At 41.7% G+C, this 17,609-nt stretch overlaps 1 protein-coding gene across 2 annotated transcripts in view; it reads right to left on the bottom strand.

Moving 5' to 3' along the window:
- Nucleotides 1-5,416: 5,416 nt before the first annotated feature.
- KTI12 (KTI12 chromatin associated homolog) overlaps nt 5,417-17,609 on the bottom strand; it is a 69,615-nt gene continuing 57,422 nt past the window's right edge. For both annotated transcript variants that reach the window (XM_063449435.1, XM_063449434.1), the window contains exons 7-10: nt 8,655-8,814; nt 8,431-8,493; nt 7,815-7,883; nt 5,417-5,851 (exon numbers count right to left, since the gene is read on the bottom strand). In XM_063449435.1, the coding sequence (XP_063305505.1) occupies nt 5,708-5,851; nt 7,815-7,883; nt 8,431-8,493; nt 8,655-8,814 (436 nt within the window). In that variant the 3' untranslated portion in view covers nt 5,417-5,707. The remainder of the gene's footprint in view (nt 5,852-7,814; nt 7,884-8,430; nt 8,494-8,654; nt 8,815-17,609) is intronic.

Here is a 17,609-nt window from a genome sequence, read left to right as displayed (position 1 = left end):
TAATGTCCGGTTCTGAGGCAGTTGACCAACTAATATCTACACAAGCCGATTATCATATGAGTGTTAGAGGTAAATCTGAGTGGAGATTAAAGACCTCCATCATAGGTTATGTTTGCATAGCAAGGAAAGGAATAATGTATAATACTTCTGTAGGAGAATTAACTTGTCTAGGGCAAAAAGCTTATGATGATGATACAAAGAATACAACTTGGTGGTCGGCTTCAAATGTCTCAGAACCATCTAACCCGTTTGCTAGATACGCCAATTTAAAGGATGTGTGGTTTGATTTATCCATCACATCTACCTGGAGAGCCCCAGCAAATTTGTACTGGATCTGTGGTAAGAAAGCCTATTCGGAGTTGCCACAGGACTGGGAAGGGGCATGTGTGTTGGGTATGCTCAAACCATCCTTCTTCTTGTTACCGATTGAAACAGGTGAGACTTTAGGTGTTAAAGTGTATGATGTGAATCATAGGAAGAAAAGGGGACCCATAGAGATAGGCGCCTGGGAAGATGATGAATGGCCTCCCCAGCGTATCATAGATTATTATGGGCCAGCCACGTGGGCAGAGGATGGTACCTTTGGTTACAGAACCCCTATTTATATGCTCAACCGTATTATAAGATTACAGGCGGTGGTTGAGATTATTACTAACGAAACATCACAAGCGCTCAATCTTCTAGCGAAGCATAACACCAGGATGAGGACAGCAGTCTACCAAAATAGATTAGCCTTGGATTACCTTTTGGCAGTAGAGGGAGGTGTATGTGGGAAGTTTAACCTGAGCAATTGCTGTCTTCAAATAGATGACGAAGGGCAAGCAATAGCTGAGCTTACTAGCCATATGGTTAAACTAGCGCATGTGCCTACTCAGGTATGGAAAGGGTATAATCCAAGTAGTTGGTTTGGTAGCTGGTATGAGTGGTTTGGAGGGCTTAAGGCAGTGGTAGGTGGAGTCCTACTGATTTTAATGTTGTGTCTACTCCTGCCGTGTCTTATACCCTTAGTAGTTAGGTCTGTGCAAAGCCTGATAGAAAATATAGCAGAGAGGAAGGCTGCTGCACAGATAATGGCGATTTATAAGTATAAGGCTCTAGATCAGGGAGAACCAATGCAGGAAGATGAGTGTTGAAGATTCACATCATAAGATAAGTCTGGTCTGGTTCATGGTAACTTGCGGTGTATGCAAACCAAGGTTAAGTGATGCCTCAAGTAATTGTGAAATATCAAGAGGCATCAAAGGGGGGAATGTGGTGGAATCTCGGTAAAAATAAATTTAGTAGGCCGAGATTACCACGTGGCATGTGTACGTGCATATGCTGACGTATCGATCAGTTGGTTGCACGAGGCAAGATACGATCAGTAGTGTACGGAGCATGTGCAAGAATACAGGATGTAGTATTCCCCCTCCTCCATTGTGCTGGACAAGCCATGCGGTCAAGCAGGAAGTTAATTCTTATTTGTATTGATTGGTCAAGAGAATGTGCGGGTGGAGCTTAATATGGGAGGAGTTATGTGCCTATATAAGGAGCCTGCACTATTGTCCGGGACTCAGAACTTGTGGTATTTTGGTGACGCTAATCCCTCTGAGTCCCGATCGGTGATCCAATAAAGAATCTCTTCCTTCCTGAAGAAACCTGTGTCCATCTCTCTGTGCTTGGCTTCCGTCAGTTTCTCCGGTATCAGTGGCGATGTCCCTCGCCGCTGTCTCCGCCTCCGCGACGCTCCTCCTATCCATTGCGTCGGCCGGTGGGCGAGACTGATCTCGCCCACCGGCCGAGGGGACCTAATGCGCATGGGGCAATGCCGCGCATGCGCATTACGTCTCTCCATAGGAAAGCATTGCAAAAATCATTTCAATGCTTTCCTATGGGGCTTTGAGCGACGCTGGAGGTCCTCACACAGCGTGAGGACGTCCAGCGACGCTCTAGCACAGGTTTCCTGTGCTAGAAACCAGGAAGTTCCCTCTAGTGGCTGTCTAATAGACAGCCACTAGAGGTGGAGTTAACCCTGCAAGGTAATTATTGCAGTTTATAAAAAACTGCAATAATTACACTTGCAGGGTTAAGAGTAGTGGAAGTTGGCACCCAGACCACTCCAATGAGCAGAAGTGGTCTGGGTTCCTAGAGTGTCCCTTTAATTCACTACCATTTAATGTTTGTTGAATAAATGTCTTAGTCATCTCCATGTGTGTGACTTTACTACGTTTTTATCTTTTCTACATGTTAGCAGGCTTCCCCAAACTCCGACCCTCCAGATGTTGCTGAACTACAACTCCCATGATTCTATGAATGAAGTAGATAGGCTGAGAATCATGGGAGTTGTAGTTCAGCAACATCTGGAGGGCCGGAGTTTGGGGAAGCCTGTGTTAATGGGACACAACAGACCCTTAAAGCATTACAAGAAACTGGCACTTTTAGAAATTAACCTTGCTACATCTGTCTGGCTGTCAATCAGACAACCGGTCCTGTTACTTCCTGGTTTGGTTAGCTCAGTTGAGCTAAATTCAAGAGGCAGCAATCGCCCTGAGCACCTGCCTTGCAAAGACTTCTCATTGAGCTGCAATAGGAAGTCGGTGATTGGACAGTCACAGAAAGTCTGGGCAGGGATAGAAGGTCTGGGCTTCCAAGGCTGCAGACAAGGGATCTGCAGCTTTCACAAGCTGTTTAGATATATCCCCAATGACAAAATATGTAAATAAATGCATGTATGTTTTTATAGGGGTTATATGCACTAAACAGTGTTGTTGTTTTTTTATGTTTTTTATTTTGGCAGTGGATTTGCCCTTTAATGTATTTACATAGTATAACATTAAAACTTTAACATTAAAACTTTAAGAGATAAGAGCAACAGAGCTGTACATATATAACAGCAATGCTGGGAAAAAAAAGGATATACACATTCATAAATAAGAATAAACGTACCTGGTCTCCACAGCCCATCTGACAACACTCCTTCCCTCTCTGAGGTCCAATCCAATGCTTCCTACAAAGAAGCATTTGATTGGACCATACACACCAACTCAGAGCATATGCATCAGGTTGCTGGTTTGGGGACCACTTCCTTCTTCTCATACAGATGGATAATGGAGCCAAGCCAAATCATGGTTCTAGGGCGCTTGTCTAAACCCTGGGCCCTAGGTAACCACCTAAGGTCCTCTTATGGTCAATCCTGATCTGTATACAGTGTGGCATATACACCATGCATAGAGGACTTTTAAGAGCTCTGAGCATGAACTGCTACCATTCATCATAATGTGAGCAAGTCTAATGATGAACTTGTCTTGTGATTGTTGGGGACAATTCCCTGGTGGAAGAGGCTGGACCAGGTAATGACGTGTTGGGTGTACTTTCTCGTCGTTAGAGCTGAGTTAATAAAAGACCCTCCACAAATGCACATATTTAAGGTCAAAAGTCTTAATAGAGTATACATTGAATGGGGCTTGGTTGTGACCATTTAAAGGGTACCAGTTGGACAGGAAATTTGTATCAATATATTTTATGATAGCAATAATATGCTACTAGTTTGACCCATATTTTTGTCATTTGCATTTCAGGGGGGCTATGTTTCTGTCCCCTGGGTGCCCATGCTGCATCTGCTGCATCCACTGCAGCTAAGCACAGCCAATTAAGAACCATGATCTATGGCCAAAAGCACCAAGGTGACACTCTCAGCCAATGGTCGCTGTCCTCTGTGACGCTGCTTAACCTCTTAAGGACCAAACTTCTGGAATAAAAAGGAAACATGACATGTCACACATGTCATTTGTCCTTACGGGTTGAAGGACAATAGTCTTTAAATTTGCATTTCCCATTTTTAAAAAGTTTAGTACATTTAATGAAACTTAAAGGAACACTATACTAAACACTATACTAAAACAACTTTAATGAAGCCGTTTTTGTGTATAGATCATGCCACTGAAGTCTCTCTACTCAATTATCTGTCATTTAGGAATTAAATCACTTTTTTTCTGTTTATGCAGCCTTAGCCACACCTCCCCTGGCTGTGACTGACACAACCTGCATGAAAAAATTACTTTATTTTCAATCAGATGTTTATTTGCTTCTGAAATTTTCCCTCCTGCTCTGTAAATTGAGCTTTAAATCACACACAGGAGGCTCCTGCAGGGTCTCAAAGGCTATTAACAAATATATGTTTAGCAAGGCTGTGCAAGTCCTATGTTGCAGCCTAGGAACCTTTGTAGTGGCCACTCCTCAGATGGCTACTAGAGGTGCTTTCTGGGGCAGTGCTGCACATTCAGTGTCTCCACCCACTGCATGGAGACATTGAACTTTCCTCATAGAGATGCATTGATTGAATGCATCTCTAAGAGGAGATGCTGATTGGTCAGGGTGGCGTTTGGCTCCGCCCCAGCACGCCTCCAAAGGCATTGGATTGGTTGAGATCATCACTTCTGATAAGGTCAGCCAAGGAGGCTGATCAGGGGCAGAGTCAGCACCACCAGACTGGAATGAAGGTTGGATTTTTACCATATTTAGGGGGGCAAGGGACAATCAGGTGGTTAGGTAGTGTTTTTAACATTATAGGGCCAGGAATACATGCTTGTGTTCCTGACCCTATAGTGTTCCTTTGACTCCTAAATGGCAGAAAATTGAGCAGTGAGATCAAAACTGCTTCATAAAGCTATGGTTGTTTTGATGGCTATAGTGCCCCTTTAATGATTTATGTTAAAACGTTAAGCATTTGTATTTTTTTTATGAGGTATATTGATTTGTTGGAGAATATATGTCACTTTTTATTATATGGCTGAGCAGCCATGTTGGGTCAGACTTTAATGTTATTTGACCAACTGCTGCTCAACCTAATGTCACTGCTCTGTGTGAACCTGCACCAGAAACATAGAATGTGATGGCAGATAAGAACCATTCGGCCCATCTAGTCTGCCCAGTTTTCTAAATACTTTCATTAGTCCCTGGCCTTATCTTATAGTTAGGATAGCCTTATGCCTATCCCACGCATGCTTAAACTCCTTTACTGTGTTAACCTCTACCACTTCAGCTGGAAGGCTATTCCATGCATCCACTACCCTCTCTGTAAAGTAATACTTCCTGATATTATTTTAAAACCTTTGCTCCTCTAATTTAAGACTATGTCCTCTTGTTGTGGTAGTTTTTCTTCTTTTAAATATAGTCTCCTCCTTTACTGTGTTAATTCCCTTTATGTATTTAAATGTTTCTATCATATCCCCCCCTGATCAGGCAAGTTAGACGGAGTAGCAGATGGTCAGATAATAGTAGAAAAAAATTCTCCACTCAGAGGCAGGGTCCTCCTTACCTTTTGTATTCGTCTGTTTATATTGTACTGTATTTTCCCAATTGTACAGCTCTGCAGAATATTTTGGCACTTTATAAAAGACAGTATTAAAAGAAATAAATATGGCTTTGGAGACCAAAATGGGGTTTTTCACAATGTAGCAGTGTATTTATTAATCAAAGTGTTGTTTTAGAGTTGATGGTGGATGTACATATTATCAGTCTATAAAGTCATAAAATATACAGCAATGCCATTGGCGTGTGTATCCAGGATTGTCAATAAAAGTTTGACAAAAAACATCAACCACCCTGGGGCATTATATTCCAACATTGGCTAAACATCTTGGGAAATATCGGAGTTGCCACGGTCAGCCATCGTTTTAAAATACAGCCAAACTGAATTCCGCTTTCAGAATCCAATCCCGGTCTCCGATCAGTGGATACTCTTATTCAGATATTGCACAAACATGTTTGCAAGCTGGGAGATGTTTTCATTGGGGTGCAGTTTGGTATAGCTGATGAACTGATGGCGAAGTCTTCGCAGTTCGGACATGTTTAAGATCCGTGGCAGTTCTATGTGAGAATGTCAAGGAGAATGTCACGGTGGCTGAGCCAATGTTAATACACATGGACACGACACAGACACCCACGACACAGACACCCAACAGATTTAATGATATGCCCAATCACTGGTATTTCTATATTAAATGGTTCTACATTCTTACACGGGTCTTCTGCCCGTAAAAGAGAACTTTGTAACATAGCCAGCCAAATGTATATTCTTCAAATGGTGATGTTATTGTTTCGGTCATTGTTGTAATTTTTCCTTTTACTGTGTCTCCATTCCACTTGTTATTTAACCAGCTGGCTCGACTACATGACTTGAAGAAAAATACAATGTAGCTGAGCATTATCAGTCTGAGTGACCATTCTATATATTTATATTGTAATTCCTGGGATATAATGTATAATTAGATACATAGACATTTTTTTTATCTGAGTTCAATATCATTGTGAGGTTGAGAAGCGATCATCAGGAATTATTTATTTATTTACACATATCAGAATCTATCACCTCTCTGGAAACTATAGAGTTAAATTGTTCATATCCCTGTGTGTTCTAATCATCTGTACGTTCTGATAGACTAAACATACAGAACATGTATATAAACATCTACATATGTGATTTTTTTTCCCCAGACTAAACATGGCAGGTATTGGCTACTCATGTGTATATATACATATTCTGAAGATGGTATGACAGAAAGCACAATGTATAGAGTATGGCCTTTCTATAGGTAGGGGGACTGATTAGTTGTTTTAGTTATGACAGGTGGGGGAGTGGATTGAGAATTGTTTGTTATGTAACACTACGAAGCTCATCATCTCTTCAGCAACCGACAAACAATATATTTGTTTGACCTGACACACTGTAATAATTGGCCATTCCCTCAATAAAACTAATAATAGCTTTAATAAGCCCTATTTAAAGCATTCCCCACCCTAGCAATCCACACATTTTTTCTGCAACACTGTTATGGCTCATTTAAATAAATTGATTTAATGAAGAAAGAAAACAAAACTCAAATATTCACTTTAAAAAACAGCAGAAGCAATAACTTAATACGAGATGAGCCAAAACACTCAAAACAGGCAGCAGGTAGGGGTAAGTCACAAATTAGGAAAAAAGATGAACCAAAGTTTTGTGGCCTCCAATTAAGGATCAGGACTACTTTTAGATTGATTCTTCCATCATTATATACAAAGTGCTGAAAGTGCCAACTATGGGTATGTTGTGGAAAGGTAGGGGATACCGCACTTACGATGTAACCAAGGTGCACCACAGCTGATGGCCAAACCCCACTTGTAGATATGTAAAACATATCAAGATAACAGCCAAAATAGCAGCTTTATTGGAGCAAAAACAGCAATGTTCCAACCCAGATGGGTCATTATTAGCATAATCCCATTATGTTATGAGATTAGTGTTGAGGAGCTATAATGACCAGATCTTGTTAAAGTGATTTGTGCTAGAAAATATATGAGCAGTTATTGATCTCATTTAAGGAAGGAATTAAATTATGCAGAACACCTAGGAGACAGAAGGCCGGGACACACTGCATCTGGCTACCAGGCAGATCTGGTTAAATCATTTGAAATTTAGCAGCCCCACAAAGTGACTCTAGGTTCCTGAAGGCCATTTCCTGGGATATAAAGATAAACCATTCACACCAAAGGTTCTAGGGTAACTCCCACAACAAATGATAAAGGGAGCCCACTGATCCACATTTGTGGACACATAGTTTGGAGGGTGAAGGAAAGGTTCTGGTTAAATCAGAATGTTGCATGCAATTTCATATAGGGTAAGTTTGTGACCTTTAAAGAGGTTCTGTTCTGAAGGTCAGACCAAGACCTCATTTTTTTGTAAGTACCCACTGCCAGTCCATTGTAAATACGGACTGGCAGTAGGATGTATGCCTTACTTCCCATAACAAGATTTTAACAGTTGTTTGGACAGATTTATTATTTGTAAAGGATATTTTCTCGCTGGCTCCAGGTACCACGATGACATCTCCAGGAAGACTGGTTTTCTGGGCATTTAGGATAGCCTGTGAACAAAGACATCATGTAATTTGTATTAATGTAGTTACTAATTGTTCAATTTTAGATTTAATTGCTCCACCTTAACCCTAGCAAGGCTTATAATGGTATCACTTTATTATCATTTAATTTCCTATAAGTGGAAATTCTTTTTAGACATATTTTCAATAAGACTGTAATGGTTCTAAATTCTCTCGCAAACACTCTCACATCTATTTAAAGTGTAAACTCTTGGAAGTAGGACTCAAAGCTTACGCTACAGTAGTTCTGTCTTATCTATGTATTAAATCGTATCTTCCATTTAACAATGATGCTCGCAAAAGAAAAGAAAAATACAACTTACAGAGATTTTAAGAGATAGTTAGGCACCTTTTCGAGCAGAATAAGGATGCTCAAAGTTACCATCGATTGCAACTGCATTTTGTATTGGAGCATAAAAGCACCAAACATTGTGACTTCAACATGGCTGCCAATTAACATTTCTCAGAAACGGACACATCACAAAGGGCAGCAGGTAGTGAGTTTTTATGATTTACAATATCGCCTGACACTCACTGTAACGACATCTTGGGTGACCTTGTCCAGTTCATGGAGAAAGTTTGTTGATGAGAGTGGTTGCTGTGCAGAGAGAAAGAAGATTAGTGTCGGAACACTGATATCATCTTCAAGATGGGAACCAATGGGTCAAAGTGAGGTGATAAAGCAGGAGAAGAAAATCAATAAATACAGAGCATGGAAAAGTAAAAGAAGAAGAGGTCATGCAACATCGGGTTACTTACAGTTTGGGTCGACTGGTTGGGTGGTGGTGCCTTTCGGTGAAAGATGGCATTACAGATTTGTTCAAATGGCAATTCGTCGTCGACGTGTACTGTAAAGAGGGGACTATCCCATCGATTGCGGGAATCGGGGGCTTCAAACCTCTGAACTAGAGCATCAAATCTAAAGAAAATAATATTCAATGGTGTTACAATAAAAACACCACTATCCATGGCCAATATGTGTTCTGACTGTCCATTTTTATATTCCCATCCCTTTGCCAACCCCTGCAGACCTATCAGTCCCACAGATAATAAAGACCTCATTAGATGCCGAGTTATACCCCCCGTGTCCCATCAACATACGGATGTTCTACTAGCTCTTCCTAGAGATTCCAGTATTAATCAAGTTCAAGTCTAATGTTTAATGTTCTCATTAGTGAATGCATAAATACTAATTAACATAAAGCCCTGGATAAGGTCACAATATTAAATCATCATTCTTAAAATGTTTCTTTTTCTTTGCTTTTATTGAAGACAGTACACCTGGGGAAAGGAAGACCATTTATTTTTTTATTTGTTTAACACAGTTTGCCATTCTGGGACCTTATACCTGTACAAGTCCTTAAAAGAATAGAGTCATCATTTGATTTTTAAAATAAAGATTTGACATTACAGTCTCTATTTGAATTAATGTGTCAAGTATACATATAAGTAAATATCTCTTTTCACTGCGTCTCGTGGCTTACCTTTGCTGTATGGGGGCAGCCATCTGAAAGAAACTTACCGGTCACCATAACAACCTCATCAAAATTAAGTTATGGTACCAGGAGGCTCCCAGGCGTTTTCTTACCTAAAGGGGTTAAACTGTTCTCCAATGGTTTAACCCAAAATGTTGCCTCCAGCACGGGATCTCCAGCTCTCCAAGCGCCATATGGCTTTTGAAATAGACTTTCAGGAAGAGTGGAGTGCCAAGGTACATATAGTGTGATGGTCACAAATTTAAGATGAGTTTTTCAGCCAAAGTAGTAGAATCCGCTGTTTTCATTTTAACTACTTTGGCCTAAAATGTTACATTCCTTATGACTTCCTGACATTCCACACATTATTATGCATACTGTAGAAAATGTATAGACGTAATCTGCATGCCATCACTCAGATCAGGACTGCTGACTACCAGTACACAACCGTGTATAGGGAGCAGATCATTTGCACATATTTCCATATACCAACGCGCATAAAACGTGTTTAATAAACTTTTTGGACATGATACATATGATCAGTAACAGATGACGTGAAGATAGTGTAGATATATGGCTCCTATTTGAAAAATATTTTTTAAAAAATAGGTGGTGTCTAGTCTTTCTGGCACTCAGTGGAATAACTTACCAATATTAAATTATTAAGAAAAAAAAAAAAAAGATAATTGTTTGTAGCAAATGCAGCTTTACAAAGAAAATGACTTGGTATGCTAGTCGCCTCAAACTAATCCCTAAACATCTGAAAATCTTTCTCCCTCATCTGCAATTCAAAGCGTTTCTTGTTGAAATAAAAGACTAACAAGTATTCCTGCAGCCGACGACGGGAGCTTTGAACTAAGCAATTCAGATATCAGTACCCCCTGAGAGATACGTGCAGTGCTCTGCATGTTAAACCCACTTTAATGAATTATTCTCTGTTTGCCTACAAGGGAAAATTAGTTGTTGTTTTTTTTTCATTTTAATATGTCTTGGAAAACAAATAGAGGGTGTGCGCATTGAACAAGAAAAGAAAGAAAAATGTAAATATAAAGGGTGCTTCAAGATTTAACGAGCCTCATATTTAACGAACCAAATTGTGAACTGCGGGAATAAGTGACACGACCTAATACTGACTTCTGTAATAGGATAAAGGGATGACTTCTATAGGAATAAAGCGATCTAATTACAATCATGCACTTATTGGGTTAAGGACAAGTCTCATGCAGCGTCTACATTCAACAGGTTAATGAAGACTTTCCTGATTGAGGCCGGTTGAATAAATGTATTTAGAAATTATTTTTTACTAAAAAGTACAAGCTCTCACTAAATACAGGACTATACGGAGAAGGGAGATGAGAAAGGGGTAAAATAGAATTCTAACATTAAGATTTATCAGGCTGTCAGCAACTGTGATTTAGCCTAGATAGAAATATAGGCTAGGATTCTGTCTATTTAGACATTGTCTTAAGACAGTAAGGATGAATGTAAGATTGTCTGTGTATGTGTACGTCTTGTCCCGGTTATGTGAGGAGTTGGCAGGGGGGCTTCGGCAGGTTCTGTATAGATGACATTAAACGTCTTTTCAATCAACGCACAGGGGCTCAATACACCTCAAAAAAGAGGCTATTTATATGACTCTATAGTAAAAAACTAATCCGATTGATGCTTTGTGCAGGAGACCCATTGGAAGACTGGTGGAGCACACCGATGGCGTTTTACCAGATTTCCTGATTTCCTAGGGTTTTCTGCTCGGATCTTCCAAATAAAAAGAAAAAAAGTGGAGTTGCAATTATCCTCGCAGAATGGTTAAAATTTGAGCTGATTGAAGAATTAAAAGATCACAATGGAAGATACTTGATATTGGTATGTAATATAAATTATATCTGCTACACCCTTGTTAATGCTTACTCTCCAAACGTATACTCTCAAAAGTTCTTTAAAAATATATTTTCCCTTCGTATAGTGGCAGTACTCACAGTTGGGATGTTCCTTCCAATCTGGGACAAGAAGCTCCCCCTTCTTCCGGTTTTTATGCCTGTGCTCCGCCTGCTGCCTCCATAAATCCTGTATGCCCTGTACACACGCCAGTTCTTCTTGTCCCGACAACGGGACGGACAGGTTCCCCAGTCTGGTGGAGAAGGTGCGATCAGCACAGGCTGCTGATCGAGGAGGTGTGCGCCCGATAGCTCCCCGGGCGGGAGCTGAGTGGCAGAGAGTTTTTCCGGTCTGGCGTTACGGAACGCGACCAGGTAGGGCTATTTATGTGTTTTTTTCTTCAGGAGTTCCCGGGCGGTCCTCCTCGTGGGACTTTACGCATGCGTACAGCAGTGGAACGCACGCCCGGGTGGCGTTGCGTTCCACCAAACCCGGTATCGCGCTACTGCGCATGCGCGATCCGGAGTTTTGGCGCAAAATTTCAAAATGGGTATTTAAGCTGTGCTGAACCCTTCTGACCCCAAGTGTGGGTGTACAGTTCGGTTTCTCCGTGTCACCAGCCCTCCTACACGGATCTCAGGTGGATAAAGGTGAGGTTTAACTATTTAAACTCTCCTCTTTATCACCTATTATAATGCATGCGTTAATTTTATTTAAATTATTATTAATTGCTTCCTTATTCTGGTTCACAGATATGTCCAGCCCTATAGCTCCGGACAAGGCAGATAAGGACAAGATGTCTACTTCTGTGCCCAAAAAAGCCACAAGCAAGTCTAAGCACTTAAGTTGTCTGGAATGTGCTGTTCCTCTACCTGACGGATGTCGCAAAAAGACATGTAAAAACCACTATACCCATTGGCGAAGTCTCAGGCCTCAAAGATCCTATGGACAAAAGAGCCGAAACTTCATGTAGAAGAATATACCAGGCCGCAGGTTTTCAGTGCAGAGCTGAAGTTGCGGGTTCAGCAGTGCTCAGAGCCCAGAGTGTTTGGCTTCAAGCACTGGAAGATTCCCTTATGGGAAAATCCGATACGGACCCTTCCCATCTCATGTTCCTGCTGAAGCTATCCAATGAATTCCTTTCGGATGCTGCTGAGGAGTTTCTTCGTTTATCAGCAAGAATTATGGGGTTATCATCAGTAGCCAGGAGGGCTATTTGGCTTCGAACATGGACAGCTGATTCAGCATCGAAAGCAGCTTTATGTGAATTACCCTTCGAGAGGAACAAGCTGTTTGGTACTCCGTTGGAAGACATTATTAAACAAATGTCAGATACAAAGAAAGCCCTTCCGCTGGAACCAAGAGCCCAGGGATATAAGAGATTCCAGTACAAGGGCCAGCGGTCCTTTCGTTACCAGATATGGCATCCTTCCTGGGCTGGTTTCAGGAAAATTTGTCCCAGACATTTGAGTCTTTTAAAGATACGATGAAGAAAGACCCAGCAATTCAAGAGAAATTGCCTAAAAAACGTATGAGGAATAGATCCCCTTCTGAGTCTGACGTCTCTTCTGGAGAATGTTCCCTTTCTTCCTCTTCGGATATTTCCAGCCTGGCTTCTAGTGTGGAGGAGGGTTTTCCACCAGAAGAATTGAAAAGATTCATTAAAGAAGTGAGTGCGGCTTTTCAAGAGATGGAACCTACCAATGTGAAGGTTAAAGGTTTCCCTATGTCTCCAAAAATATTGGATCTCCTTCACAGAGAATGGAAGAATCCTGAAAGACGGGCGTTCATTTCAAAGCATTTTAAACTGCTGTTCAAACTACAGTCTGAGGAAAAGTGGGAAGATCTTCCTAAAGTCGATATTCAGATTGCCCAACTATCTAAGAGGGCGGTTTCGCAGGTTCCACAAACAGGGTGGCAACAACAGCCAGTGGTCTAGGAATGAATCCAACAGACAAGACAAAAAGAGGAAGTTTTGACGCCAAAAGAGTGGGAGGACGCCTTCGGTTCTTCACCCACGAATGGAGAAAGAGTACTTCAAATGGGTGGATTTTAAGAACCGTTTCAGAAGGTTACAGGATAAAGTTTTCATCAAGTCCCCGGCCATCCTTCCTTCTGTCAAGCTATCCTTCAAAGGTAAAAACAGAGGCTCTGCTTACGGAAGCACTCATCCTTTTAAGAAAAAATGTGGTGGAGAAGGTACCCAAAGGTTGGGAATTTCAAGGAGTCTACTCACGCCTTTTTCTGGTGCAAAAACCAGATGGATCCTTTCGTCCGATCCTAGACCTGAAGCAAGTCAACACCTGCATACCATACCAGAAGTTCCGTATGGAGAGCATTCTGTCTGTAACACACTTATTACAAAAGGGAGATTTCATGGCAAAGTTGGACTTAAAAGACGCCTATCTGCATATACCAGTGGCAGAATCTTCCCGGAAGTTTCTCAGATTTGCAGTTCTAACGAGAAGGCGAAGGATTCTCCATTTGCAGTTCAAGGCTCTTCCCTTTGGCCTATCTTCAGCTCCTCGAGTTTTTACAAAAATTCTGGCACCCGTAGCAGCAGTTTTACGTCTGAAAGGTATTGCGATTGTTCCATACCTGGACGATTGGTTCCTGAAAGCCCAGTCAGGACAACTGCTAGAACTTCATATCAAGATTGCAAGGAAGGTTTTAAAAGATCACGGTTGGATCCTGAACCTGGAAAAGTCAGAATTAACTCCGTCTCGGAGTTTAGTATTCTTGGGGCTTCGGATAGATTCACAGTCCCTATCTCTTTTTCTTCCAGAAAAGAAACAAGTGGGGATTTTCAGAGCAGTATCAAAGCTGCAAAGAAACTTAAGCTCAATCAGAGATGCTATGAGGTTGCTAGGCCTCCTAACTGCGACAATACCGGCCGTCGCCTGGGCAAAAGCGGAATCCAAACCGTTACAGTGGGACATTCTGTCCCAGTGGACGCGGAAACAGGAAGATCTGGACTCTCCCTTCCGCCTATCCGACACGGTGAAAAGACAACTGAACTGGTGGAAAGTAAAAGACAACATCTCAAAAGGCCTGTCGTTCGCACTAAAACGGTGGATTACGATAACCACAGATGCCTCCCAGACGGGTTGGGGCGCTCATCTAGGCTCTCATTTCCATCAAGGGCTTTGGAACAAAGAAGAGGCATGCGCATCCTCAAATTTCAGGGAATTAAAAGCGGTTTGGGAAGCTCTGATTTCCTTCGGTTCTCTCATCGCCAATCAGTCGGTAAGGATTCAGTCGGACAACGCCACTACGGTGGCCTACTTGAATTGCCAAGGGGGCACAAAGGTAAAAGCTCTTCAAGATCTTTGCTACCACATAATGGCTTGGGCCCAAGCGAATCTTCTCGCAATATCAGCTACCCATATCAAAGGGTCTCTAAACGTTATTGCAGACGACCTCAGCAGAAGCCATTGGTCTCAAGCAGACTGGGCTCTATCAAACGAAGTTTTTCTGGAGCTGGTTGCACGCTTCGGCAGGCCAGAGATGGACTTGTGGGCAACAAGGAGAAACAGAAAGGTGCAGAGATTTGCGTCACTTCATTCAAGAGATTACCCAGATGTCCTAGACAGTCTATCGATCCCTTGGTTTTTCGATATGGCTTATGTCTTCCCTCCTATAGCCCTTATACCACGAATTGTTCAGAAAATAAGATGGGAGAAGGCAAGAATTCTGGTAGTCCTGCCCTTCTGGCCGAACAGAAGTTGGTTTTCGGAAGTGGAAAACATGGCCATCTCTCGTTGGCACCTCCCGGTCTCTTCTCACATTTTAGAGAACGTGAAGCTTCCAGAAGAAACCCTAGCAATGTTTCACCTGACGGCATGGTTGCTGCAAGGATGATACTCCAAGGTCAGGGTCTTTCTGACCATCTCTGTGACGTTTTGCTGTCATCTGTCCGCTCGTCCACTTCAAGAATCTACTTCAGGGTTTGGATGAAGTTCAGAACCTGGTGTTATCTCCGGAATTCTGATCCGGCCAAAGCCTCAGTTCCGAAAATTCTTTCTTTTTTGCAAGATGGGTTTGAAGCCGGCCTAGGGGTATCTACACTCAAGGGCCAGATTTCTTCTCTTAGTCACTTCCTGGTTCAGGATATTGCATCTAACCCTCTTGTTCGAAGGTTTATTAAGTCCGTACGGTTGAAGAGGCCTCCCAGGCTGGTTTCCTTTCCTACATGGGATTTGTCTCTGGTTCTTCAGACCCTTTGTGAACCACCATTTGAACCCTTGTTTCAAGTCTCCAAATTCCTTACCTTCAAGACGGCCTTCCTGGTGGCGGTTACCTCCGCTAGGAGAATAGGGGAAATCCGAGCTCTATCATCTTCGCCGGAGTTCACCATTTTTCATCAAGAAAAAGTAGTTCTACATCCCAGACCTTCATTTTTGCCTAAGGTTATTTCAAGTGCTATGATCAACCAGCCTATTGTTCTGCCAGCCTTTTGTCAATCACCCACATCTGAGCTAGAAAAGAAATGGCATCTCCTAGATGTTAGGAGATCCCTGAAATGCTACCTTCGGAAAACTCAGGAGTTTAGATCCTCAGATCATCTTTTCATCTACTTTCAAGGCAAATGTGCGGGTAATGCTGTCTCTGGGTTGGCCTATCGCTCCAAAGGGATTCCCCTTAAATTCCCATTAAGGGCTCATTCAACTAGGGCTATGGCTACCTCATGGGCTGAAAGAGCTGCGGCTTCGCCTGAAGACATCTGCAAGGCGGCTACTTGGTCTTCATTGCATACCTTTATCAAGCATTATAGGCTGGACATATTCTCATCATCTGAGGCTGATTTTGGGCGGAAGGTGTTGCAAGCTGTGGCCTGCTGAGTCCCCACCCTTTATTTTTTACAGGGATCTTGATATATCCCAACTGTGAGTACTGCCACTATACGAAGGGAAAAACAGCAATTTTACTTACCGTAAATTCCTTTTTTCTTTGTATAGTGGCAGTACTGGCTTTCCCTCCACTTTTTGTATAGATTAAATGAATTTTGCATGATTCGGTCTCCGTTTGGGTTCTTTTTTATTACTGGCGTGTGTACAGGGCATACAGGATTTATGGAGGCAGCAGGCAGAGCACAGGCATAAAAACCGGAAGAAGGGGGAGCTTCTTGTCCCAGATTGGAAGGAACATCCCAACTGTGAGTACCGCCACTATACAAAGAAAAAAGGAATTTACGGTAAGTAAAATTGCTGTTTTTCTAAACTAGATCAGGTCCAAGAAGGAATCCTGTTGATTGGGGATTGGGGATATCAATATGGTACCGGATATAAAAGCAGATAAAACATTGAAATATTGCATGAAGGAGTCAAAAAGGGGGAGTAAGAGGAATAAGATTTCCTTCCAGGAAGTTCTGCATGAATTCGGCCTGTTTGCCATCTGGAGGGCACAACACCCTAACGATCGCGATTTTACTTTTTTCCGGAAAGTTCATTAAAGAATTGATACATTTTTAACTAAAAGCTGCAACCTGGTCGAATTTCAGAAATCCAAAATTGCTATAATTACCTGGTCTGATCATGCCCCAATACTTGTACAGATAGTGGAAAAAGGGCAGAGGGAGGGCATAACGTCCTGGAGGTTGAATAAAGAACTTGTACATTCAGATGAAACCCGGACAGGCTGAAGAATTCTTTTTGAATAATGACAATAATGAGGCTAGTGGAAGCACACTATGGTGTGCCTTCAAAAGCTTCATATGCAAGGTATTCTAATTAAGTTGGGGGCCCAACGCAATAAATCCAGTGGGAAAGATTTAAATGATTTGTATATTGTTTTAGCTAAATTGGAGCAGGAAAATAGAAAAATGGTAACAGATCTGAAATCAGCTCAAATCAGGAAGACCCAATTGGAAATAAGAAATAAATTAGAAATAGAAAATAACAACGCCATAATAAAATTGAACCAAAGTTGGTACAAAGGGGATAATAGAGTTAGCAAGCATTTTTCGGACAAATTTAAGTTTAAAAAAAGAAGCCAAATAATTAGGAAGCTAATTGAGGGAGACAAAGTTAATATCTCTCCATCAGATATAGGTAAAGCTTTTGCCTCATATTACAGGGCTCTGTATAATCTCCCATCGGAACAGGCAACCTCAGAAGCAAGCCGCTAGTTTCTCAAAAAATTAAAATTACCAAGCTTCGGCGAGGATGACATGAAGAAATTGAGTTCTCCTCTGACCCTGGATGAGATATCTAAATCTATTAAAGACCTTAAGGAGGGAAAATCCCCAGGGCTGAATGGTTACACAGCCTGTTCCAATAAGATAATGGAACCTACCATAGCTCCAATCTTACTAAAAGTATTTGGAGAAATAGATAAGGGTTGCCCGTTCCCATTGGAGATGCTA

Source organism: Pelobates fuscus, chromosome 3, assembly GCF_036172605.1.
Source record: "Pelobates fuscus isolate aPelFus1 chromosome 3, aPelFus1.pri, whole genome shotgun sequence".
Taxonomy (NCBI): Eukaryota; Metazoa; Chordata; class Amphibia; order Anura; family Pelobatidae; genus Pelobates; species Pelobates fuscus.
This window is presented reverse-complemented; position numbering and strand designations above follow the sequence as displayed.